Here is a 25,655-nt window from a genome sequence, read left to right as displayed (position 1 = left end):
GCCTCCAAGTCTGACAGAGCTGAGTTGGAATTCTGGTCAACCAGGTGACTCTGGGCAAGTTACCTAACTTCTCTGTGTTTCCAAAGTGAGCTGTTATTCTTAGGTAAGAATCATTTTTAGAATTCTTAAACATGATACTTTTACTAGAAGCTTTTACTGTTCATTTTATAAGCGGTGGAATCCATTTCTTTTTAATGAAATATTTATTCCTTTCATATTAATTAGTCCATGTTTGGCTTGAGGCATAGGTTGGAGGAATTTGCTGGCTCCCAGGGATCAGAGCTAAATATTAAGAGGAAATTAAGAGCTATTATTAAGAGCTAAATATTATTAAGAGCTAAATATTTATTATTAAGAGCTAAATATCACAGGAAATGCAAGCTCATTCGCGAATGGCTTTCAAGCATAGGCCAGAGCAAATGATCCATTACTGACCAATTTAACAGACGTCATTGCTCATTTGCATTTCCCATTTTCCAACAATGACATCTCATTTCATATTCTGGATGAGCCTTTCCAGGCCTTTTTACATCTATAAAGTGGTCTCAACCTTGCTTCACCCTAAAAGATACGTTTCCAGCACTAAGGGTGTCAGAAAGCACCAAGGTTGGGCCTGGACCCTTGCCCCCATGACTACTTTTTGGTGTTTCCTGACAAAGTGATGTCCCTTATGACTCCAGAGGAAACTGTGTGCGTAAGCAGTGGCATTATTTATAAAACACACCATCACCTCTTGGAATTACCTCCAAACTCTCCTCCACCCTGTTGCCAGAAAGAACTCCTTCCCCCTCAAAACCCACATTTTCCATGTTGTTTGTTTGTATGTTCTTTCCTTTGTTCATTCATTTGCAATTGTATACCTAGGATCCACTTTTTAAACCCTTCTGTATCTCCCCAGTGCCCTCAGGACAAACGCCAACTGTATTGGTCTGCTGGTGCTGATGTGACAAAATCCCACAGGCTGGGGGCCTTAAACCACAGGAGTGATTGTCTCACAGTTCTGGAGGCCAGAGGACACCAACCCAATTGGGTTAGGGCCTGCCCTCATGACCCCATTTTAACTCAATTACCTCTTTAAAAGTCCTATTGCCAAATGCATCACATTCTGAGGTACTGGGGGTCAGGGCTTCAACATACAGATTTGGGGAAACACAATCCAACCTGCAACACTGACCTTTTAAACATGTCATTCAAAGCCATCTGTCACCTGCTCCTCACTCACCTTTGTCACCTCATCTTTTGCCATGATCTCCATGATATCTGTCATGCACTGTCTCAGGGTGAACACCAGGGACCTGATACAGGTCAGAACTCACAGATGAAGTGTCCGCGGGACAGGCGCACTGTTTCTTAGCATCTTAAGGAGAGACTGGCTTGGCTTAGAGCGTAGCTGGACACACCATGGGGCTATGCCCCAATCAAGGCATGTCTCCCCATGCTGCTGTCTCTTTTTATGCTGACTGGGGACAAATAGTTTAGAGTTAAGTACCAAGCAGTTTGAGCTTCCTGTGCTTCCAAATGCCCAGCACTGGTGGCCTTAGTGACTCCCTGGGTCCATGAGAAGTTGAAATCAGGTGCTGACTTCTGATCCTGGCTAGCTCATTGCCACATGTATTAGTCAATGTTCTCCAGGGAAACAGAACTAAAAAGAGGTGTGTAGATATAGATAGATTTATTTAAGTAATTGTCTCACATGATGATGGAGGCCGGCAAGTCTAAAAATCTGCAGGATAGGCTGTCAGGCTAGAGACCCAGGAAGTTGCTGATGTTGCTGTAAAAGGCCAAAGGTCATCTGCTGCAGAATTCCCTCTTTCTTGGGGGAGGTCAGTCTTTTGTTCTATTCAGACCTTCAACTGATTGGATGAGGCCCACCCACATGGAGGGTAATCTGCTTACTCAAAGTCCACCTTTTAAAATTCATCACAAATTAATTTTATCTAAAAGCACCTTCATGGAAACATACAGAATCATGTCTGACCACATATCTGGGCACCATAGCCCAGCCAAGGTGGCACATAAAATTAACTATCACACCAAATAATTGTGAAATTGTTCTTTAGCTCCTTCTTGGGCCACTTCTGCACATCTCTACAGTGTTCTCTGGTCTTACCTTCAGTACATGTATGAATGATGATCATAATCACAATAATAATAATTTAGTAAGTGCTTACCATGTAACCCTCACAACCACCCACTAAGATAAGTACACTGCTACTCCCGTTTTACAGATGGGGAAGTTGAGAACACTACTAACACATGCTAAAATGCACCATGCATGTTCCATCTCTCTGTACTTAGAGAGGGGCTGTGCGCTCTCCTGATAATACACTTCCTTCCCCCTCTTCCTACACCTCCATCCTCATGAAGCCAACCCTTGATGACTGAGAAACAGTTCAAATGCAGCCTCTTCCAGAGTGTCTTTCCCTAATCACATATCCTGGTTAGGATCCCTCTTCTCAGGTCCCTTAGTCCCATGTGCTCACCTATCCTATAGCACTGTTCTTTCCTAAGTAGTAATTATCCATTTCTCCAGCCAGCCAGCCACAGATGTCAACTAGATGTTCCAGGCACTGTTCTAGTCACTGAGGAGGGAGCAGTGAATAATAGAAAAATCCCTATCATTATGGGGTTTACACCACAGTGGGCGAGACAGACAAAGGGAAAGCAAACAAACCAAGAAGCATGTGCTGTTACGGGAGTTGGCCAGGGTGATGGAGGAAACAGGGAAGGAGGATGGGGACTGAGGAGGGATTAGCTCATTCACACACGGAGGTCAGGGATGGCTTATAGGATAAGGTGATTCATGGGTAGAGCCTGAAGGAGGTGAGGACCCAAGACTGGACGCCTGGGGAAGAGCATGGCAGACACAGGAATGGCACAGGGGCCAGGGTGAGACGTGAGCAGGGAGGAGAGTAACAGGTGGAATTAGAGGGGACTTGGGACCATGCCATGTAGGGCCCAGTGACCTGAAGTGAGCGACTTTGTCTTTCACTCTTGAGTATTGTTTGTTTATCCCATTGGACCTTGAGTTCCTAGAGCAGTGTCATATCTTCATGGCTAGCATAATGCCAGGACCATGACAGGCATTTCACACATGTTTATTGAGTGAAATATTCATCCAAATGAGTATTTTTCTTGAAGCTAACTTTTGATCACTCTAGTGAGGCCACCATTGGTCACAGCCCACATGGACTTTCTGTGCCATGAAACATCATCGTAGAGTTTGTGTATTAGATGGGGATGTTCTCAGGAGTGAGAAACAGAAAATCTGCCTTATAGTGGCTTAAACAAAGAGGGTTTATTTTCTCACATAACAAGAAGTCTGAAGGTGGGTGGTGCTATGATAACAGGTTCAGTAACTCTGAGACCTTCGTAGCTTCATGGTCACAAGGGGCTGCTGCAGCTCCAGACATTACATATGTGCTCAAGGTAGAAAGGAGAAGAATAGTGGCCAAGGGGAGAAAAGTGGAACCATCTATAGCTATTCCCTTTTATTCAGAAAGCAAGACTTTTCTTAGAAGCCAATAGCAGACTAATATTTTATTGGCAAGAACTATGGCTACTTCTGGCTGCAAATGAGTGTTTAATGGATCATACTGCCTCCTTGAAGAAAATTGTCCTATTAAAAAGCAAGAAGAGGGAGGATGCATTTGGGTAGTTAACAATCGTCTGCCAAAGACAGTCTTCTTGTCAGATAAGGATTTTTTTTGTGTGTGTGTGTTACGCAGGCCTCTCACTGTTGTGGCCTCTCCCGTTGAGGAGCACAGGCTCCGGACGCGCAGGCTCAGTGGCCATGGCTCACAGGCCCAGCCGCTCCGCGGCATGTGGGATCTTCCCGGACGGAGGCACGAACCCGTGACCCCTGCATTGGCAGGCGGACTCTCAACCACTGCGCCACCAGGGAAGCCCCAGATAAGGATATTTGAACAGCAGTACCCAGCATGATCACTCTTTTTTAGTGACCTTATTTAATCTTGATTTTTTTTTTTTTTTTGCTTTTCCCCAAATTGGTTGTTTCCCAGAATCTTGCTCCTGTAAGCATAACCAGTGTCCGTTAATGTCGCACTACACCTGTGCATCAGTCAACAGCATCTGCTAAGTGTACTCAAGCTGGGGGTGGGGTGGGCAGCACAGAGAAGGTCAACTGAGTCAGGTGAGAAAGGGCATCCAGGCTGGTCCATGGAAGGGCAGAGCCAGCCTTTGCACCCGCACAGTTCTGGGTTACCAGCACAGCTCTGGCTTCTCTGATTCTGGGGTGACCTGTTCCCCCAGAGCTTGGCTTGCCTGAGCTGAAAAGTGAGGGTTACAGTCCTGACCATCAAGGTCACTGAAGATGCAGCCAGACAAGGACTTTCCTGAAGAATCCAGCAAAGTGATTCTCAACTAGCCTACTTATCAGACTCCCCCCAGGGAGTTTTTACAAAATACAACATCCCAGAACCCTCGCAGACCTCTGGGGGTGCCACAGAACTGAGGCCATCAGTGCTTTGAAGGTAAAATCTGGCTGAGGACCACCAGATGCTGGAGTGATGGAGGTTCTCAACACGCATCCCTACCCCTTCTCTGCTGAACTGGGGTCAATTCCCAAATTCCTGATGCACGGTGTGCTTGACACATGCCATTCTCACAGCAAATCGCCTGAAATCCATGCTCGCTAGCATTTATTTATTTGTCCCAATAAATTGTAATTAATAATGATAACATCAGGTGTCCTAATTGAATTAGACTAATGAGGAGTGTTAACTGGGTGCTTGCGTCAGCAGCTTGGGTGGCTTTGGCCAAATTGCTCATCCCTTGCCTCATTAACTGTGATTTCTAGTGGAAAGGGCTATGTGCTGACCTGCTCAGGAGCCCTGGGGCCACTTGGGACCCGCCTCTTCTGTTTTGAAGGTTCCCAGGATGTGGGCAGAGCTGCCTGTTGGTGAGGAGGGCTGACGTTCCCTCTAGAACACCTGTCCTGAGCCCAGGAGGCTGAGATGCTGCTTTAGTTTTAGCAGATTCCCTCCGTCACGTGGTCGCCTTGGGCTTCAGAGCTGGGAGGACCGGCAGGCCCTCCTGCTGTGAGTCCAGGCATCGAGGACCCCACCTCCTTCGAGCACACAGGGCCTGGTGGGCCTTGTCTTAACGGAAATTCCAGCTCCTCTGTGGACTCCCGCTCAGGCCTGGAGGTCAGGGTGGCCCTCAGGTCAGGAGATGGTGATGCCCGCAACGGGTGAGGCAGGGGACGGCCTGTAGGAAGGGTATTCTAAGCAGAGGGAACAGAACATGCTCGTGCAGGGAGTCAGGGTCCAAGGTGACAAGTTCATATGTCTGAGCTTCTGGAAGCTCGGGGTTCCATAGGGAACCAGGCAGCATGGCTCCTGCCTTCTTGGTGCCTGGGGTCTGCCTGTCAGTCAGTAAACAGGGAAGATCCAGTGTAGGAAGCAGCACAGTAGAAATAGGGGCTATGGGAGCCCACTGGGAAGGCTGTTGATGCAGTCTCCCTGAAATAAAAGGGAGCCTCCTACAGAAAGTAATGAATGAGCAGAGACAGAGCTGGTGGGTGAGCGGGAGGGAGGGGGACATGGGCCAGGGAGGAAGTGAGAAGTGGAGAAAGCAGTGGTGGTGGAGAAACTCTTTAGAGAAATTCTAAGGGGGGTGAGGTAGCTGGCATGAACGGGATGTGTGCGTGTGTGGTGTGTGTATGTGTGTGTATTTGTGTGTATGTGTATATATGTGTGTGTGGTGTGTGTATGTATGTGTATGTGTGTGGTATGTATGTCTCTGTGTGGTGTGAGCACACACATGCCTGTCAGAGGTGACGGAGGCGCGGAGGACTTTGAATGACAAGACACAGACCTTGAACACTTCCTGAAGGTGAAAGAAAGCCCTTGCAGGGCTTCAAGTCTTTCATTTTGGGGAAGTTCCCACTGGGCAGAAGGACATGTGCAGAGACCAGAGCCGAGGAGACGCTGCTGGTGACGAAGCTATTACAGTGAAATGTTCCCGCTTCTGAAATCTCAAGCACTAACTCTAAGTACCAGAAGTCACTCTGGTCACAGGGACTTAGGGGGAGAGGACACAGGCCAGGGGATCAGGCTGGAATGTGGAGTCCCAGGCACTGATTTGGGAGTTAATGCACTCAGGGCTTGGGGTTGGGTCCCAGGCTCAGCAGTGTGCTCAGCTCCCCACCAGCCCATGTTTCCTGGGCACCTGTGTGGGCCACACGCTCTGCTGGGCTCTATGGACACCTGACTGTAGACCTGCAGGGCTCAGATGAAACCCAGGAAGGATCACAGAGGTGCCTGGCTGGGTTGGTCAGCCAGAAGTCGATGGCCATGATGGACATTTACAGACTGTCTTAGTTTCCTGTGGCTGCTTTAATACACTGGGTGATTTAAAACGGCAGAGGTTTATTCTCCACTGTTCCAGAAGCTCTGGGAAGGGTCTGTCCCAGGCCTGTCTCCTGGCTACTGGGGTTGCGGCTATCCTAGGCCTTCCTTGGCTTAAAGATGCATCATCTCTCCAATCTCTGCCTTCTTTTCTCTTATTATAAAGACACTGGTTGATTTGGGGCCCACCCTTATCCTAGATGACACATCTTGAGAGCCTTAACTTAATTATATCTGCAAAGACCCTTTAACCAAATCAAATAAAGTCACCGTCACAAGCTGAGGGGGTCAGAACTGTTCCACCAGGACTACAGCCTGCCTGTCCCCTGCTATTTGGTTTTGTGCATTGCATTCCCTGTGCCACAGTCATCCTGCCTGACAGAGAGCCTGAGGGCTGGTCCCAAGTGTCCCACCTTCCTTGGGTCTGCAACATGAAGGGATTGGCTCAAGCCACCCTGGCAAGTCAGTAGGAAATGTCACCCCAAGCTCCAGCCATGGGGCCAGAGATATCTGTGACCCTGTCTCCCAGCACCCTGCCCTGCCTTCAGATAAGTCCTTAATGATGGTTGTGATGACAGGACCAGTAATCACAATAATAACTGCATTTGCTGAGAGGCCTCTGTCCCGGGAGCATTAAATGTCTATAACCCTATGGGAAGTAAAGAAAACTCACCTCCATTCGGTACCTCCAACATGACAGCACCACACCACGCCCTTCACAGCATCCCCTCCCATGTCCTCACAACAGCCCTTGGAGCAAGAACATACCACCCCCATTTTACTGATGAGTAGACTGAGGCTCAGAGAGGGTGGTTGCACAGCAAAGAACTGGAATAAAAGCCCCGCTCAGAGTGACCTGAGAACCCAAACTCTTTCTGTGTCTCTGAGACTTCCCAGCAGACCTTTGTCTCTACTCAGTGCCTTAGACTTGTCTTCGGTCTTTTTTTCATTTTAGCCTCTCTGTCCCCTGGTCAGGTTGAGTCAGCCATTGCTACCTGCCTTGCTTGGCCAGTGAAGAAGCAAGGCCAGAGGGGCCAGGGATACATGCAAGAGGGCCATGAGCAGAGCCCAGCTCTCCAGACCCCAAGTCCAACTCTGTGTTCCTGAGAAACATAGAGTGTTTCTAAGATGCCTTAGAAAATAGATTGAAGCCCTCAGTGTATAGAGGAGGAAGTTAAGGGATCCCAGCCACACCTTTTCTTTTATTTTTTTACTTTTGTTTGTTTTGTTTTTTAACATCTTTATTGGAGTAAAATTGCTTTAGGATGTTGTGTTAGTTTCTGCTGTATAACAAAGTGAATCAGCCATATGCACGCATATATCCCTATATCCCCTCCCTCTTGCGTCTCCCTCCCTCCCTCCCTACCCCACCCCTCTAGGTGGTCACAAAGCACCGAGCTGATCTCCCTGTGCTATGCAGCTGCTTCCTACTAGCTATCTGTTTTACATGTGGTAGTGTATATATGTCAATGCTACTCTCTCACTTCGTCCCAGCTTACCCTCCCTTCCCCCACCCTGTGTCCTCAAGTGCATCCTCTACATCTGCATCTTTATTCCTGTCCTGCCCCTAGGGTCATCAGAACCATTTTTTTTTATATTCCATATATATGTGTTAGCATACGGTATTTGTTTTTCTCTTTCTTACTTACTTCAGTCTGTATGACAGACTGTAGGTCCATCCACCTCACTACAAATAGTTCAGTTTCGTTATTTTTTATGGCTGAGTAATATTCCATTGTATATATGTGCCACATCTTCTTTATCCATTCGTCTGTCGATGGACACTTAGGTTGCTTCCGTGTCCTTGCTATTGTAAATAGTGTTGCAGTGAACATTGTGGTACATGTGTCTTTTTGAATTACGGTTTTCTCAGGGTATATGCCCAGTAGTGGGATAGCTGGGTCATATGGTAGTTCTATTTTTAGTTTTTTAAGGAAGCTCCATACTGTTCTCCATAGTGGCTGTATCAATTTACATTCCCACCAACAGTGCAAGAGGGTTCCCTTTTCTCCACACGCTCTCCAGCATTTCTTGTTTGTAGATTTTTTGATGATGGCCATTCTGACCGGTGTGAGGTGATACCTCATTGTGATTTTGATTTGCATTTCTCTAATGATTAATGATGTTGAACATCCTTTAACTCTTAGAGGAAAACATAGGCAAAACACTCTATGACATAAATCACAGCAAGATCCTTTTTGACTCACCTCCTAGAGAAATGGAAATAAAAACAAAAATAAACAAATGGGACCTAATGAAGCTTAAAAGCTTTTGCACAGGAATGGAAACCATAAACGAGGTGAAAAGACAACCCTCAGAATGGGAGAACATATTTGCAAACAAAGCAACTGATAAAGGATTAATCTCCAAAATATACAAGCAGCTCATGCAGCTCAATATCAAAAAAACAAACAGCCCAATCCAGAAATGGGCAGAAGACCTAAATAGACATTTCTCCAAAGAAGATGTACAGATTGCCAGCCACACCTTTTCATCAGCATGGAGCTGGCCAAGACCCCAGGCCTCAACCTCTTCTTTGACTTGTAAATCCAAGCCTTCAAGCTCCAGGCAACGTCCTATAACAACCTCTCTTCTTTATCTGGTACCCAAAGTCAGACCTCCAAACCCTATTCAAATCCTGAGCTCTGCTTTGAAAGCCAGAATTCTAATCCTGTTTTGAAGAGTCTCTTCTAGTTCCTGAGCTGCCTCTGAGCTGCTATGAGTGTCACCCTCCTCCTTCCCGCCCACCCCCTCCCCCGCCCCGGGAGGTGAGAGCCATCTCTCAGCACCTTTGTCCATTGTCAGTCATACCAACAAGAGCCGGGACTGGGAGGGGTCTTCCTCTGACGGGGGCATTGCCCAGACTCCATGGAATCACAGCCTCAGCTTTTCAAGATTATGCAGCCAACTGGATTTCAGGGCTCCCAGCCCTGGCAGAGACCATGTCTACTCCACATCTCTTCTGAGAAGGCAAATGAGGAGTGAGAGAGATGAGAAACCCTAATTAGTGGAATGATCTGACCTCTGCATGTCTGCCTGCGGACGTGGGTCTCAGGGCTCTGGAAGTCTCTTCAGATTCCTGCGAACCAGGGCCCCAAGGGGCTTTTGTCCAGCACACCTTGGCCTTCTGTGGTTTTATATGTCATGTTCACTGGTAAAGTTCTTGGGCCTTCAACCTCATGCCACTAATCATACTGCCTGGAAAAGCATTCTTATGGAGATTTCATGAAGTGTGCTTCTTAAGACATTGAGATTCAGGTGACATTTATCATCCCCCAGACACAGCCGGGCACTCCCACTTCCTTGGTCTCATTTAGTTTCACCCCAGTGGGGCAGGGTGGGCTTTGATAACTCTGCTCAGACATGCTGAGACAGAAGCTCAGAAAGGCAGCAAGAACCAAAGTGGGAATTGCAATTCAGGCTTTTCCCCACCGTCTTGTATCTGCCTCAGATTCATAGCACGTCAGAGCAAAAGGGGTCCAATTTCCAATAGAAGACCAACTTGGGACGCCCAGAGAAAACCCCGAATTCCCAGGCCCGTAACCATATCCCTCGTGTTCTCTATCACAGACCTGTTCCCAGGGAGGATGCATCATTGCTGCGTCCTGGGAAGGCAGAGAGCCTGGGTTTGAGTCCTGAGGCGTGAGGAAGGTCTGAAATCTTTCTGTGCATCTCTTCCTTTATCTATCAAGTGAGGGTAATAAAACTAGTTACTGTACTGGGTTGAATAGTATCCGCCCCCAAATTCATGTGACGTAGCTGCTAGCAAGGGGCATCAAGGATTGATAACAACCCCCAGAAATTAGAAGAGGCAAAGAAGGATCCTACCCGAGAGCCTGCAGAGGGGACGTGGCCCTGGCAACACCTTAATTTGGAGCTTCTGGCTCCAGAACTGTGAGACAGTAACTTTCTGTTATTTTGAGCCTCCAGTTTGTGGTACTTTGTTATGGCAGCCCAAGGAAATGAATACAAGTCCCCATCAGGATGTTGGGAATACAGTACATGTTCACCCTGCTACTTTTTTCCAGCCACACCATACTCCTTGCCGGGTGTCCTAAGGCTCCATGTCCTCCTTTATATCTTTCCTTTCCCCTAAAAGCCTCTTCTTTTGCCTTTGCCACCTTTCCATCCTTTCATGCCCACCCTCTGGCGTTAGTGCCTCGAGAGAGCCTTCTCTGACAGCACGTCCCCCCTCCCAGCACTGCCCCTTGTGAGTAAGGGTGTCACTCAAAAATCAGACTGTCGTGGGTTTCAATCACTGTCCTGACACCGAGGGGCTTGTTGAACTCTGGGCAAGTTAACTAGTGCACACGGGGCTGCAGCTTCCTCGTGCTCAAGGGAAGATGGAGCCTTTATTCGCAAGGTTCTTGTGGGGATTACGTGAGATAATCAAGGAGACGGTTTGCTCAGTCTCCCAAAGTAGAGTGCTCAGTACAGGAGCTGCCACCATTGCTGTCACCGCTTCTCCTTTGCTCCCCCAGGGCCCATGTGCCTTAGTTTGGGTCTCCCCAAGGGCCCTGGAGAGCAAGAAGGCACAGGTAGTGAGTTGGGAAGTGCATCAGGGAAGGAAAGGCAGGAGGCTGCTGGTAAGGGTGTGCCGTCAAGCCAGTTAGCCCTGTGGGCAAACTCTCAAACTCTGGGAACTGTGGGATGGACAAGGGGTCTGAGGTGTAGATGCCCCAGCTGACTGCATGGGCCGAGTGTTGCTTCCGTGGACCTTAACTCTTTGGCATCACCAGTCTGTTACAGCAACGTGGGCTCTGCTGGCAGACAGAATCGTCGGGCAAAGAGAAGCGGGGCTGGCGATGGAGGTGTGAGCGGAAGTGGGGAGGGCGGGGGCCACGGGAGGCACAGATACGTGTATCTCAGCATCGTAGATATTGGTGCATCTGTCTGTTTTCCTCCCAGGCTAGGAGCTCCTTGAGTGCAGGGCTGCCTCTTCCCCCTCCTGTTTCTGCAGCTGCTTTTTCAGCACCTACTTAGTGTAAATACCTGATCAACAGGTGAATCTGGTCCAGCTCTTCCATTTTGCAAATATTGGAGAGGTTGTGGCGTAGGCAGCGCTGCTCCACTAGCAAGATTTCAGAACCAAGACTTGAACCCAGGAGTAGGGATGCCGTGAGGGGCTGCCTTTTTGTTCCTTTGAAACGTTGGCCTGAACGTTCTCCCTTTTGGCTGTCACTCAGGTCTGCATCGTGCAGAAGCGAGACACTAAGAAAATGTACGCAATGAAGTACATGAACAAGCAGAAGTGCATCGAGAGGGATGAAGTCCGGAACGTCTTCCGGGAGCTCCAGATCATGCAGGGGCTGGAGCATCCTTTCTTGGTCAATCTGTGGTGAGTCATTCTATCCAGGGCTCCAGTGAAATCCTCATTATGGAGCCAAATGCAAATACGGCTCTGCTAGAAGGAAGCTTCTGTACTGTAGAGAGAAAGAAATGAAATTTTCTGGGTTCAAATATTCTTTTGAATATTTCGTTGGGTACGCTTTCTGATGACTATTGGGTAGAGTACATTTTCTGATGAAATCATTAAGCATATGCTTAATTTTCATTCGGTCCTCTTACCTGGTGAATCAGAATTGAAATCGGTTTAGAAGAGAAGGTTTTTGTATGTTTGAGAACACACGTAGAATGTTATGGATGCTAAATAGAGTCTTCTAAGGGGAATTTAACTTTTTAGAAAATTACAGCCACAGTGTTCATGGCAAGAAGGACTTGCCATGAACATCAGGAGCTGATGTTTTACTCCACTTAGGATGGCTGCCCGGTGTGGACATGCTAAATTCCAAGTTTTGAATCTGGCCGACGAGGCCCACTAGGAGCCATGTTCTGGAACTTTCTCTCCCTCCCACCCCTGGCTATTATCTCTGCTTTAATTTGTGTCCTAGATTTGCCCCTTTGCTGGTTGTTTCCCTGCCTCTGTGTCTTTGCATGTGAAGTCTCCTCTTCCTGAAACTTCCACCTTCCTGTCTCCCCAGCTTCCTCTGACCGAATGCTGTGCATTCCTTTGGTTCAGCTTTCGAGGTACTTAGGCGTGGAGCCTTCGCTGCCCCACAGGCTGGGTGAACGCTCCTCATGTCTCCACCTTGACCTGTGCTTGACCCAACATAGCCTGCATCACCTTGAACCCAAATTATTGTTTATTTATCTGTCCTTACTAAGAAATCACTTGCTCCTTGAGAAAAAAGGCTGTTTCCTGGTTCTTTGTTTCTGGGAGTCTAATACAGCCTCAGACATGTTGGGGGCACTTAATACATGTTTCCTGAGCTGGATTTTGTTGAAGGGTAGAGGAAAGGCTATTCTAGGAAACAAAATCTGACAGTTTTCATTCTGCGTCTCAGTTGACAGATTTTTGATCTTAAGAGCATCTTTTCTGATGGGAAAGTCTAGCCTAGCCTGAATCCCTAATAGCACCAATTATTTCTCTTGCCCTTCATATATAGAAGCACTCTGAACATAGGGTGGTAGGACAAGGAGGGACATCAGTTGTCCTGTTTGAGAAAATCCAAGTCTGCCTGGCAGATGCCTCAGACTTGGGCATTTCTGTGGGCAAAAGCCATACTGTGTGTCATACACTAGAATCTGGGTAACAAGTGTGCATTTGTCATGTTTCCAGCCACCCAAACACTTCAGTTATTTGGGGGAAATAAACCTCTTCATGTTTTGATTGCTGTATGAGGAAAATTTTTAAATTTATTTTTTATTGCGGTAACATTTGGTTTATAACATTACATAAATTTCATGTGTACAACATTATATTTCTACTTCCGTATACCCTACAGTGTGCTCATCACCAAAAATTAAGCTTCCATTCATCACCATACAGTTGATTCCCTTTACCCATTTCACTCCCTTTCTCCCAGCCCATCCCTTTCCTTCTGGTAACCACTACTCTATTCTCAGTATGTATGTACGTGTTTGTTTTTGATGGATCTGGTTTGTTCCTTTATTTTTTGTTTGTTTGCTTTTTATATTCCACATATGAGTAAAATCATACAATATTTGTCTTTCTCCATCTGACGTATTTACCTTAGCATAATAACCGTCAAATTCTATCCATGTTGTTTCAAATGGCAAGATTTCATCTATATTTTTATGGCAGAATAGTAATCAGTTGTATATATATACCACATCTTCTTTATCCATTTGTCCGTTGATGGGCACTTAGGTGTTTACCATATCTTCACTATTAACATAGCACTGCAAGGAACATGGGAGTGCAAATATCTTTTCAAATTAACGTTTTTGTATTCTTTGGATAAATACCCAGAATTGGGACACCTGGCTCATATGTTACTTATATTCTTAATTTTTTGAGGAATCTCCGTACTATTTTCCACTGTGGCTGCATCATTTCTAATCAGAAAAGCAACATAGGTTCATTGCTAAATACAGAAAATGACATACATAAGAAGGCAACAATTATCCAGAAACCTACCACCACCAGATTACATTTCGGTGTGTAATTCTTTTTATACTTTTCTCATATCAATATGACTGTAAATGTCATTGATATAAAACCATGCATAACAATGTTGGATTTTGCTTTTTCAAATTAATTGTCTAGTAGGAGCATTATCTCCTTACTACAAACTTTCTGTAAATCACTTCTAATGGCTACATAACCTTCCACTGTGGAGAAGTTCAATAAGACATCTAACCTCTAACCTGTCATATAGGTTATTTAGGGCTGTTTCTAATTATCTTGCCAATGTAAATAATGCTGAGATGAAGATCTCTGAGCTTGAACTGTTTCAGGGGAGACTCCTTAGACCGAGTACGGGCATGGGATGTACATCTGGACTGTGATGTGTGTTGAAGGAGGGAGGATGTGGCGGCATCCTCCCTTTTTAGGACTGTTTTTCGATGCTCTGTTCATGGTCTCCAAGATGCCAGCAGATTAATGACAGACCCCCTTTAATTCCATGTAAGCGCTGGGTCAATGGGAAAACTCCCTGTGCACGTTGGCCTCTTAGGGCATTGGATTCCCATCATAAGCAAGAAAGGATAGAACCTGCTGCTTGATTTTGGAGTCTCCAACTCTTTGGCCTCAATTTTTCACCTGCTGATGGTGAAAATAATACCTTGTTTACTGCTAGCACTGTTTTGAGAGTTAACTGATAGGAAAAGATATGACAGTATATTTTCTGTAAATGAAAATATTGTTTACTGTAAGAGGTTATGTATATATGTGTGTGTGCATGTGTATACCTACATATGATAATAGATGGATGATAGATAGATAGATAGATAGAGAGAGAGAGAGAGAGAGAGAGATAATGCTCCTTCCAGCTATAAGTGAAAAGGAGAGGGTCCTTAATTCATTGGGCAGTACTGAGTACTTTACATACAGTGTGGCTCAGGGGGCAGAAACTTAAACTTGCTTCAACACCAAAGGGAATTTCTTGGGTTTTATACCTAAAAAGTCTAGAATTCCAGCTGACTTCGGTCTCTATCTCCTGCTTTCCCCTGTGCTGGCTGTGTTTCAGAGCCACGACTCGTGCTGACTGATGGTTTTCCTACTTCTACTAGCTGAACAGCCACAGCAGAGGCTGAAGGTCACAGGCGTGATTGACCTGGTCATGTGCCCCTTCCTAAAGCAGTGGGGAAGGGGCCAGGAGGTTGGTCCCACCTGAGTCTTAGGAATCTGCAGAGGGAGGTTGGGAGCTGTTTCCAGAAAACAGTAGTGACTGTGCCCACCACATGATTGGCACCTGCCACCCAGACATTATATCCTTGTGCTGGAGTCTTCATAACAGCCCTGTGGGACAAGGGGCTTGGGCCCCATTTCTCAAAGAAGTAAAGCAGGGCTCAAAGCAGTTCATAATCTTACCTGAATCAACAGAATTGCGATTCAAACTCAAGACCATCCAGTGTGCCCCGAGGTTTCCAGTTCTTGTAGGGAAATACCACTGACGTTTATTAGGTACTTGAGAAGTGTCTTCTTTAACTGCTATTAATCCTCCTAATGGTCTCTTTAGTTTCCTACTATCATCCTATTATTATTGTCCCCATTTTACAGATGGGGTAACTGAGTCACACCGCTAATAAATGGAGGAGATGGGACTTGAACCCAGGCTGTCTGGCATCATGCCCACATTCACAACCCTTCTACCATGACTGTTGTGAGAAGGCCCTGACCCTACCCTGCTTAGCCCACCACACCCCCTTCCTCCCTGCATGGAGCCCCTCCTGCTGGGCTTCTATTTGGCTGCCTCCCTTACCCTGGAGGGAGCATGGTGTGGAATTGCTTGTCAGGTTCATAAGGACACCACTGCTTTAAATTAATTATACATCAGCTTTTCATCTCATTACACGGAGGGTGAATTATCGCAGCCTTGGAAAGCCTGACTACGCCCCTTGTCATTCTTCTCTTTTGCTGACATGCTCTATAACTGGCAAAGGCAAAGGCAAAGGCAAAGGCCAGGCACTGATGAGTTTTCACGACAGTTTGCCCTCTAGAGAATGAATGATGGGTGCTCCCAAGCCTGTGACGATCCAGGTGGAGTTGTCAAGTGCAATATTTTCACCTGTTCTGAAGCAAAGCTGTTTTGCTCTCTGGGGCTTAAGACAACTGGGGCAAAGGAAAAAGGCAATGAAAAATCACACCCCGGAGAAGAGGGCTGTGAAGTAGCTGGAGCCCTGGAGAGGTGGGGAGTGGGAGAAGAGGGGAGGGAGAGGGGAGAGATGGCGGGGAGAGTTTCAACACTCGGGCTCTGAGGGCCGATCTCCCAGGTTCTAATGACAGCTCTGCCTCTTGTAGGCAAAGCGGCTACTCTGGGATTGTGTTGCCTCCCCGCCCCCTCCCCGCCCCACAATATGACTAACCTCCAATATGACTATATCTGGAGACAGGATGTTTAGGTGGCTATACGCAGTCATTAGGGTGGAACCCTAATCCGAAAGGATGGTGGCCTTGTAAGAAGATGGAGAGAGAGCGAGCCTCTGCCATGTGAGGACATAGCAAGAAGGTGGCTGTCTGCAAACCAGGAAGAGAACCCTCACTGGAACAGGACCATGCCCAGACCCTGATCTTGGACTTCCAGTCTCCAGAACTGTGTGAGAATACACTAACTTCCGCTACTTCAGCCTCCCAGGCAGTGGTATTTTGTTATGGCAACCTGAGCAGACTAATACAGAGGGCTTGAGAGTGATTTGATTCTCCCCACTGTGTCTCAGTTTCCTTATTTGGAAAATGGGAATGAAAAGATGACCACATCATAGACTTGCTATAAGGACCAAATGGGGTAATATGTAACAAGCATCCACATGGTCCCAGGCATGAGGTGACCGCTGGATCAGGGACCTCCACTGCTGTTGATATGATTAGCACCCGTCTTTCAGGTTAGTCTGGGGCTGGCTGGACCAGTTCTCTCCTTCTCTTCCAGCGGGGAACATGAGGACATGCTGACTGTTGGAAGATGAGTCTTGAGATTTTGGTACTAGATTTTTATCCTGATTACATTGTAATGGGTAGGTAGTTCATTGTGTTTTCAGACTGTATTTTCAAAATCCAATTCTCCTTACCAGATTGACTATATTTACTATACTGTTAAAATGTTCTGTTTATAATTAGGCAGCGCCTCCCCTGCCCTGTTTGCTGCTGAATTAACTGTGAGGACGGATACCTGGCAGGATAGGATGAGAACAGTTACCTGCAATCAGTTTAAACTGTTCTCATAGCAAGTGTTTCTGGAACCTTCTCTGAGTAGCGAGAGGCTGAGTCAAGACATAGGTCTCTATGAGCCACTCTCAGGCAAGAAAGAATCACTTAAATTAGTGGCTAGTTTTTCTTAAGCGTTGAGACCTTTGATTAGAGTAAAACTGTGTAAGGTGTTTAAAGGTGAAGCTGATCTGTCTGAAGCAAGGGGGCAGGAAAGGAGGTTGGGGGAGGACAGAGACAGAAGGTCCCTCAGGGACCTTTGATGAAGGATAGAAACCCTTTACAAATGATCACCTGTCACTGAGCAGCTTCATTTCCATAAAACTAATTATCTTTGGCCTTGAATATTGCTACAACCTCCCAACCAGCATTTCACCACTCAGCCATCATCAGTTTTCCCCACACAGGGTGTCTTGGTCAGCTCAGGTCGCTGTAACAGACTACCATAGACTGGGGGGGCCTTAAAAGACATTTATTTCTCACAGTTCTGCAGGCTGAGAAGTCTGAGATCAGGGTGCCAGCATGGTCAAGTTCTGATGAAGACCCTTTTCCTGGTGTAGAGATGGCTGTCTTCCTGCTGTGCTTCACCTGGGGGTGAGAGAGAGAGATTTCTCTCTTGCCTCTTCTTGTAAGGACACTAATCCCATCATGAGGGTTCCACCCTCATGACCTAATTACCCCCCAAAGCTCTATCTCCATCACATTGGAGACTAGAGTTTCAACATATGAATTGGGGGAGGGGACATAAGCACAGTCTATAGCACAGGGCAAGTCTTACCAAAGTGCAAATCCGAGCCCACTCTCTGATTAAAATTCTACGATGGCTCCCCAAAGCCCACAGAATAAATGTCTCTCCATGCCCTGACCTCTGACATTATGTCACTCTCTCCTCCTGACACCCACCCCTGCTACCATCTTGGTGCGTTTTTGTCCCAGCCATGCTAACTGATTAGTGGCACCTGTAATTCATCTTGCTGTCATCAGCCCTCCGGGCCTTTGCACATGCTGTTCCTTCTGCCTGGAACACCGTCTCCCCTTTGTTGTCTTTGAGAACTTCTGCCCCCACAAGTATTCATTCATGAAATGGATATTTATTGGACTCTTACTGGGTACCAGGTACTGTCTTAATTTTTAAGGATCCAGAGAAGAAGAGAATCCTTATGGCTACTGCCTCTTAAAGTCTATAGGCCAGGCACCACTTCCTCTATCCAGCTGCCTCAGGATTGCCACCCAGGCCTCAACTGGCACTGCTTTCTTCTGCACTCTGTTGCAGTACAAAGCAGCTCAGTCAAATTTATCTATCTGTACATCTGTTTCTTCCATTAGCAGTTAGCCACTTGGGGAATGGGACCATGCTTGATTCACCTCTGTATTCCTAGCATCCAATGTTCAATAAGTTAATTCATTCAGTGTTTGTTAAGGACCTACAACATGCCAAACCCTGTGTCGGCATTGGTGGTAGAACAATGAGCGAGGCAGTCACTCTCCTTTACAGAGCTTACAGATGAGAGAGGACAGACCTTAAACCAACAGTTGACCCTGCCCCTCTGCTCTCTTCCTTCCATCTTAAGTAGTCACTGTCCTTTGGGGTCCTGGGTAACTTAAAAAATATAGAGATTACAAATGTCCACCATGTCCTGGAGGTCATAGATGGGAAATGCTCATGGGTTTTTTCCCAATTCCAATTAGTATCATCTTCTTTAGTCTCCATCGCCATGGTAACTCCCTTAATAAAAGGGCACAAGAGGTGATGCTGACTCATCCAGGGTCCTTTTCTCATCCTTTTCTATTCCAAGATTTGTTAACGTCACTGGTAACTTCAGTTTGTGCTTTCAAGATGGCAGATTTCTTAGGTTTGTTATTCTGAAGGGGGTGAGTGTGGATTACAGGATGTCCCAGCTGCATTCTGACCTCCAGGGGGTCAGCACTGAACTGTGGAAAGGGAAGGATGAGGAGCCAGAGGTCATGCTGTGTAACTCCAGGGCTCGAGCAGGGTGGAGTTGGGCCCTGGTGTATCAGACAATTCCTGTGGGTGAAGCGGGTGGATCCAGCAATCCATCAGGAAGGGCATGGAGTTTGCCCAAGGTCAGAGGGAAAGCCAGGACTCACTTGGACCCACCGGTGGTCTTTGGGGCCCTCTGATTCCCCACCTTCTGACCCCACATGGCACCTTCTTGTGCCCATTTGTCTGACTGCTCCTCATGCTTCCCACATGTTTTTCTGTAATTAAAACTCTCCTTGGTCCTTGGGGAATCATTAAAGTCTTCCCACACTTCATCAATGCCTAAAATATTGGTAGCACTATCCTTTATGGGTCACCTATGGTACATGGCTCTTTTCCTATTTTATCCTGGTTAATCTTCAGAATCATCTTACAAGATGGATGTTCTTATCCCCAGTGTACAGTTGGGGAAGCAGAGGACTGGTGGGTTAAATAACTTGTGTAAGATTACGTAGCTGACGGGAGGCAGCACTGGGATTAGAGGCAACGATGTACCAGGAAATGCTTAACAGCTGTCCAAGAGGACAAAACAAAAAGCAAGTCCTGATTTGTAGAGTCAGCTGATTTCCATGGTGTAAATAGTCCCATCATGACCTGCTATAGACTTAATGTATGTGTCTTCCCAAAATTTGTATGTTGAAGCCCTAGCCCCTCAATGGCATGGTATCTGGAGGTGGGGGCCTTTGGGAGATGATTAGGTCATGAGGGCAGAGCCTTCATGAATGGGATTACTGCCCCTACAAGAGGCCCCAGAGAGCTCCCTCACTCCTTCCCCTTCTGCCATGTGAGGACACAGCAAGAAGACAACCATCTATGAGCCAGAAGGCTGATGCTCACCAGACACCAAATCTGTCCGCACCTTGATCTTGGACTTCCAGCCTCCAGAATTGTGAGAAAGGAATTTCTGTCGTTTATAAGCCACCCAGTCTATAATATTCTATTATAGCAGCACAAACAGACTAAGACATGGTTGATTTCAAACTAACAGCATGTTGACCAGCTTATAAAATTTCTGAAAATTCAGCAATTCTCATGAGCCAGTATGAGCCAGCTCCAGCACAACCCTGATAGACCCAGATCTGACACCAAAGCTTTTGCTCTTCCTAAACCAACTTCTGGGAGCCAGGCCCGGGGATAAGCCTCATGAACCTAAGGTGAATAAGCAATGAAAGAGATACCTTGAGAGGAATTAAAACGAAGAAATACAGTAGTTGGATACTGGACAAAAAATGGTCCTTCCCCTTCCTAGGATGGTATTCTTGGAAAGCCTCAGTTTCCTCATCTGTAAAATGGGGATAATACCTCCCTCCCTTTCATGCTTTGTGAAGTCCAAATCACATGAGGACCAGTGAATGAAAGGCCTATGGAAATGATAATTTGTTAGCGAGATATACATTAGTATACTTCCTTCTGAGAAAAACTGAAGGATGGGTAACAGCCTGTAAATCCCATGCATAGTTTGTGTGCGTAAAATTGCCAGTGGAAGGCAGTGAATGTGGTTATACGTGTAACGACTGCAGATAAAGACGAGGGATGCTCAGTGAGGAGCAATTTTATGTTAAGTTCATATCCCAAAGCGATACAAAAATTGCATTAGAACGTAATATATTTGGGAAGCATTTACCCGCTGTAGTGATCTTAATTAAATTGGAGACTGTGGCGCCCTTGTTCCTCAAGTTTTTGAAAGTCACATGGCAGCTCCCCATGTTCTTCCAACAGCTGGGCACCGCCCCCATCCCCACTCCCCGCTTCCACCCCTACTCCTGGTCTTTGCACCGGTGTTGCCTCTGCTTGGGACCACTTCCTCTAGACACCTGGAGGGCTCACACCTTCACTTTCTGCAGATCTTTCTCAAATGTTACCTCCTATCTGAGCTCTTTCGCTGACCACCCAATTTAAACTCATAAGCTCCTCCCCACCCTGGCTGGCAGCCCCTAACCCACTAACCCTCTTCCTTGCTTTATATGCTATAGTACTTTTCATCCTATAACACGTGATACATTTTACTTATTCATCTTGTTTATTTTTCTATGTCTCCTACACACACACACACACACACACACACACACACACACACACACACCACACACACACGAAGGAAGGGCTCCAGGAGGGCAGACTCGTCTGCATTTTCACTGCTCCTTCCCAGCGCTCAGAAACATGTCTTGGCATCAAAGAGATGCTCAGAAAGTACCTGCTGAATGAAGGATTGAATGAATAAATGTCCTGCCTCCCCAACACGTGATATTCAGAGAGCCATATATGGCAGCCACCTTGGTTCTTCACTCCCACCGACCCACACTGACCTGGAAACCAAAACCAAGATCAAACCCTTTAGTCTTCTAAACCCAATAGAAATGATTTTGCTAAGCTGAACAAATGGTGTTTCCACCCCCTACCCCTGATCCAGAGTAAGTCTGTGAAGCTGAGGAAGGAAAGTGACCTTTTATATTCTGATGGGTAATGATGGTAGCAGTTCTAATAGCGAACATTTATTAAGCACTTGCTGGGTACCTGGCTTGTGCTGAGGGTCCCACATGAGTCATCCTGTTCATTGTTCCCACGGCCTTGTCAAGAGCCACTGTGCCTCTCCATTTTGCAGAGAGACAGTTGAGGCTCAGAGGGGTTCGGGGCTGTAAATAAGCAGACCGTGCATTGGACTAGCACTCTGCACCAGCGCCCACTGCCTTTGGATTCACGAGCTCATTCATTCAGCGCCTATTTATTAAGCACCTGTTATGCGTGCTGGGCATGGTCCTAAGTGCTGGTGATGTGCACAGAGCAAAATAGGCATGGCCTCACCTGCGTGGAGCATCCCCTTTTCCAGTCTGGACAGGAGACAGGCAAAAATCCAATAACTTTATAAAAACATGGACAATTCAAGATTCTGGCAAGTGCTGGGAAGGGAGTGCACGTGCACAGGAAACTGACATTGTAAAGGAAGAGGAAGCTTGTCATCCTTTGTGGCATCGGGGAGACTCCCTGACCAAGTGGCACCTTGGTAATTTCACAGCACCCAATGCTCACAGCAAGTCCCCATGGCAGGTGTTATTACATACGGGGAAACTGAGGCTCAGAGAAGCTGAGTGATTGATTGTATAGGGCCCCACAGTTAACAGGATAGAGCCGGGATTCACCCAGAACTTACACTTTCCAGGATGTGGCACCACCTCCATTTTTCTAGCTGATGCGATAAGAGTTTTTGGAAATTGTGTGGGAATTTCAGAGGGAAAACTGAGACCTGCCATTGGGATCTTATCCACTCACTTGAAATTTGATACCTTCCTTCTCTGGATAGTTTTCTCCTCCATGGCCTGAAGGCCTTAGACTCTATCCACTGGTTTCCCTGGAGCCCTGGGGGACCCAGGAAGTTCCTTAGAGGTTACTTGGGGCTGATGGGGCTGAATGTGTAGGGACCAGGCCTCTGTCCTGCCTCATTCTGCGTTCCTGTTTCGTAATGTTCTACATTTGGTTTCATTTAAGGAAGACTTTTTGCTGCTTAACCATTATGACAGCCAGTAGCCTGAATTGTCTCTCCTGCTCTGTGAGTGTGAGATTGGACCACTGCAGCCTGCCCCGTGGGCTGAGAACTGGGCCCAAGCACAGCCAGCTCTGAGAAGCAGAACAGGATGACCCAGACTGTGTGATCAAATCCAAAGAATTACGGGCTTAATGAAAATACATCTCAACGTGTAAAACTAGAGGCAGCACATTCATGGTTAAAGAAAAGTGTTCTGTTCCACACTCAGGTTAACTGCTGTGCCCAGGCCAGTGACAGATACCACGGGGGACAAGAAAGGATGCCTGAACGTGCTCCCCCAGCCACATGCGGCTCCCACAGAACCAGGAGCCTCGCAGGGCCTCGGGAGTCAGGAATTATGTCTGGACAGTAGAGATGCACAGAAAATATAATAGAGTTATTGTTGACTCTCAGGAATGCGTGCTTCGTTGATAAATGGCCACTTGTGCTTTTGCCCTGAGAACTGTTTGAGAGGCGATGGTAAATGACAGTGGAAGGCCACATTGCTCATGAAGGGCAGAGTGGAGATTTGCAAGGTCCTCAGTCCAGAATGGTGATATTTTCTTAGAAAACCCATCACAAGGGACCTCGAGGGCCATTCTTCCTGCTATTGGATCCCCAGGGATACCTGTGCCGTGCACAACTCCCAGGGGACCATCACACCCTCACAGACTCCTGCAACATGGTAGCCTGGTCCCCAGGGCCTTCCTGGCTGCCCCTGAGAGCTCTGTGGACCATCACTCTCCTCCATGACTCCTGCTGCCCTGTCTGAACGTGACCCTGACAATGTGATGACCCCTCCTCTCCGCTTGTAAGACTTTGCCTCTGCAAGACTAGACTTCATTCACTCCTTTCCACCTCTCAACCCCTTCCCCCCAGTAGATCATGAGCCTTCTTCCTGAGCAAGGAGAGGGGAAGGCATGCAGTGAGCATCATTAGCTCAATCTGTAGATGAAAAGACCCAGATCTGGTAAGGTGGAGCGATTTCCCCAGCATCATCGGACCATTAAGCTGGGGAGTCAGTATTTTAACCCATCTGTCTCACTCCAAACGCTGAGCATCTCCCACCACTTTCCCGGCCTCGGACGCTCCGTGGAAGCCTCGGCCACCGTCCAGCTGGTGCAGATGCTCAACGGGAATCATAAGTGTACATGTTGCTTCTCTGTGAGTCCCTCTTCTGGCTGAGTTTCTGTATTCCAAGGGGTCGGTGCCCTCACCTGGGGCCCCTGCCCTGCACGAACCCACCCACGGCTCCCACGGGCGACTTCTTCACAGCTGACACTGGGTTTTTTATTTCCAGCCACATTATCAGTCACGCGTGAAACTGGGAAAAATATCTTGAAAGGTGGTGACGGGAGGAGCAGTGTTCCCGACACACGTGCAAGAAGAGATTTCAGGATGTTTACTGACTTAGAAGCCAAGTGTGTTTGCTGGATTGTTGACACGTTGAACTGGAAACCTACAAAGGCCACCACAGTCAGAAACCCTTATCCTCCAGAGACATCCCTGATCAGCACCTCCGTCCAGAGCAGAAATCCTTGCTCCCTCCTCTGGGTCCCCGCAGCACGTGGCTAGTGCTCTCGTGTGGTCCTCATCAGAGTCTGCCCTGTGATTGTTCCATCCGAGAATCTCAAAAGAGGGTCATGGCTCATTCATTCACAAGAGGCCATCCTGGACCATTGGCTTCATCCAGCTCCCGGGCTTTCTCTGTCACGTCACCCTGTTTTATGTAGAAAGCACAGCTCCTTTCTGCCTCTGGTGTTTGCTCATTACTTTACAGACTTTTCCCAGAATAAATATGAGCTCCCTGAGGCCAGGGTCCTGTGTATCTCATTTGCTGTGTTTCCAGTACCTAAAACAGGATCTGGCACAGGTGGGCACTTGATAATCCATTTGTTGGATGTTTGCACCCAATCCATGGCTTGGGACATAGTAGCCTCTCAATGGATGGGAGAGAAAAGGGAGAGATGTTTGGGAAGAAATGGGGAGCTACCTGTTCTCCCAGTGGCTCCCTGAGGGCGGGGACCATGCCTTTTCATGTCTGTACCCCTGGCTTCTAGCACAGGAGAACACGCTTTGCATGGATGATAAATTAACCCCATAACATGCAGAGTTTCATATGCAAACATATGTGCCCCAGCAACAGAACAATGCACTTAAATGCTTCGCGATCTCAAAAATCCCTTTTTTTCTTTCATTTTTAATTATGTTCTCCATAATTCATAACAGGAGTGCGTTTTCTTTTTGATTGGCAGGGCACGTACCTTTGATTTGCCAGTGTGTTCTTTACAGTAGGTCTAAGGCTGTTGGCTCACATTGAAGTGGGGGAATGAGGCATTTGTAAAATATATTTCTGTAAGATTCATGTTTACTCCAGCCTTTTTTGCTGCTACCTTCCCTTCCTCCATGCCCTGCTAATGCTAGCAACCTGACATTCCCCAGGCACATTTCAACCAGCAAAAAAAAAAAAAAAATGTTGAAATGACCTTGAAAAGTGATTATCCACTTTCCAGGTGATAAATTGATTCCGTGACTTCCTGGAGAAGGAGGTTGGAGAGACCCCATAGTGTTCCCTCATGACGATATGTGCATCATCTTCGTACCTAAGAACCACCTGCATATTATGGACTTAACATTTTTATATCAGCTCACTTTTTTATTCAGATTAACTTGATCTTCAAAGCTTTGTATTACCCCATGAGTAAAAAACTATCCTCTGTTTTCTTAAATAGAAAGCAACACTAAGAATTTATACCATGAAACATATATAGTATCATTAGATTCTAACTAAATACTGTTGCCTGCCGAGATGGTGAACCTGAGATCAGGTCTTTTCATTGCTTGAAATGGAGATTGACAGGTAGTAGGATAGTGTTGAAGAGAGGCTGGCATCAAACCCAGACTTTCCCCTTGATATAATCAGGATGGAAATGCAATTGGAATTGGAGTGAGTAGCCCTTTGCTCTGAATTTGTTGGCATTCAGTGCCACACCAGAGGCACCTGGGATCATCTTACTGGTAGCACTTTGATACACGGCCCACATCCTCAATGATACTGGGTGCTGATGACCTGCCATGAGCCAGGTACCACTCTGC

At 46.8% G+C, this 25,655-nt stretch overlaps 1 protein-coding gene across 2 annotated transcripts in view; it reads left to right on the top strand.

The window, feature by feature from the left end:
- Nucleotides 1–25,655, top strand: part of STK32B (serine/threonine kinase 32B) — a gene marked incomplete at its 3' end in the record, with an annotated part of 359,900 nt that overhangs the window by 117,080 nt on the left and 217,165 nt on the right. For both annotated transcript variants that reach the window (XM_079701554.1, XM_079701553.1), the window contains exon 3: nt 11,558–11,709. In XM_079701554.1, the coding sequence (XP_079557680.1) occupies nt 11,558–11,709 (152 nt within the window). The remainder of the gene's footprint in view (nt 1–11,557; nt 11,710–25,655) is intronic.

This window comes from Hyperoodon ampullatus, assembly GCF_949752795.1.
Source record: "Hyperoodon ampullatus genome assembly, chromosome: 1".
Classification (NCBI taxonomy): Eukaryota; Metazoa; Chordata; class Mammalia; order Artiodactyla; family Ziphiidae; genus Hyperoodon; species Hyperoodon ampullatus.
The sequence above is the reverse complement of the archived record's forward strand: the minus strand, read 5'-3'. Positions and strand labels throughout refer to the sequence as shown.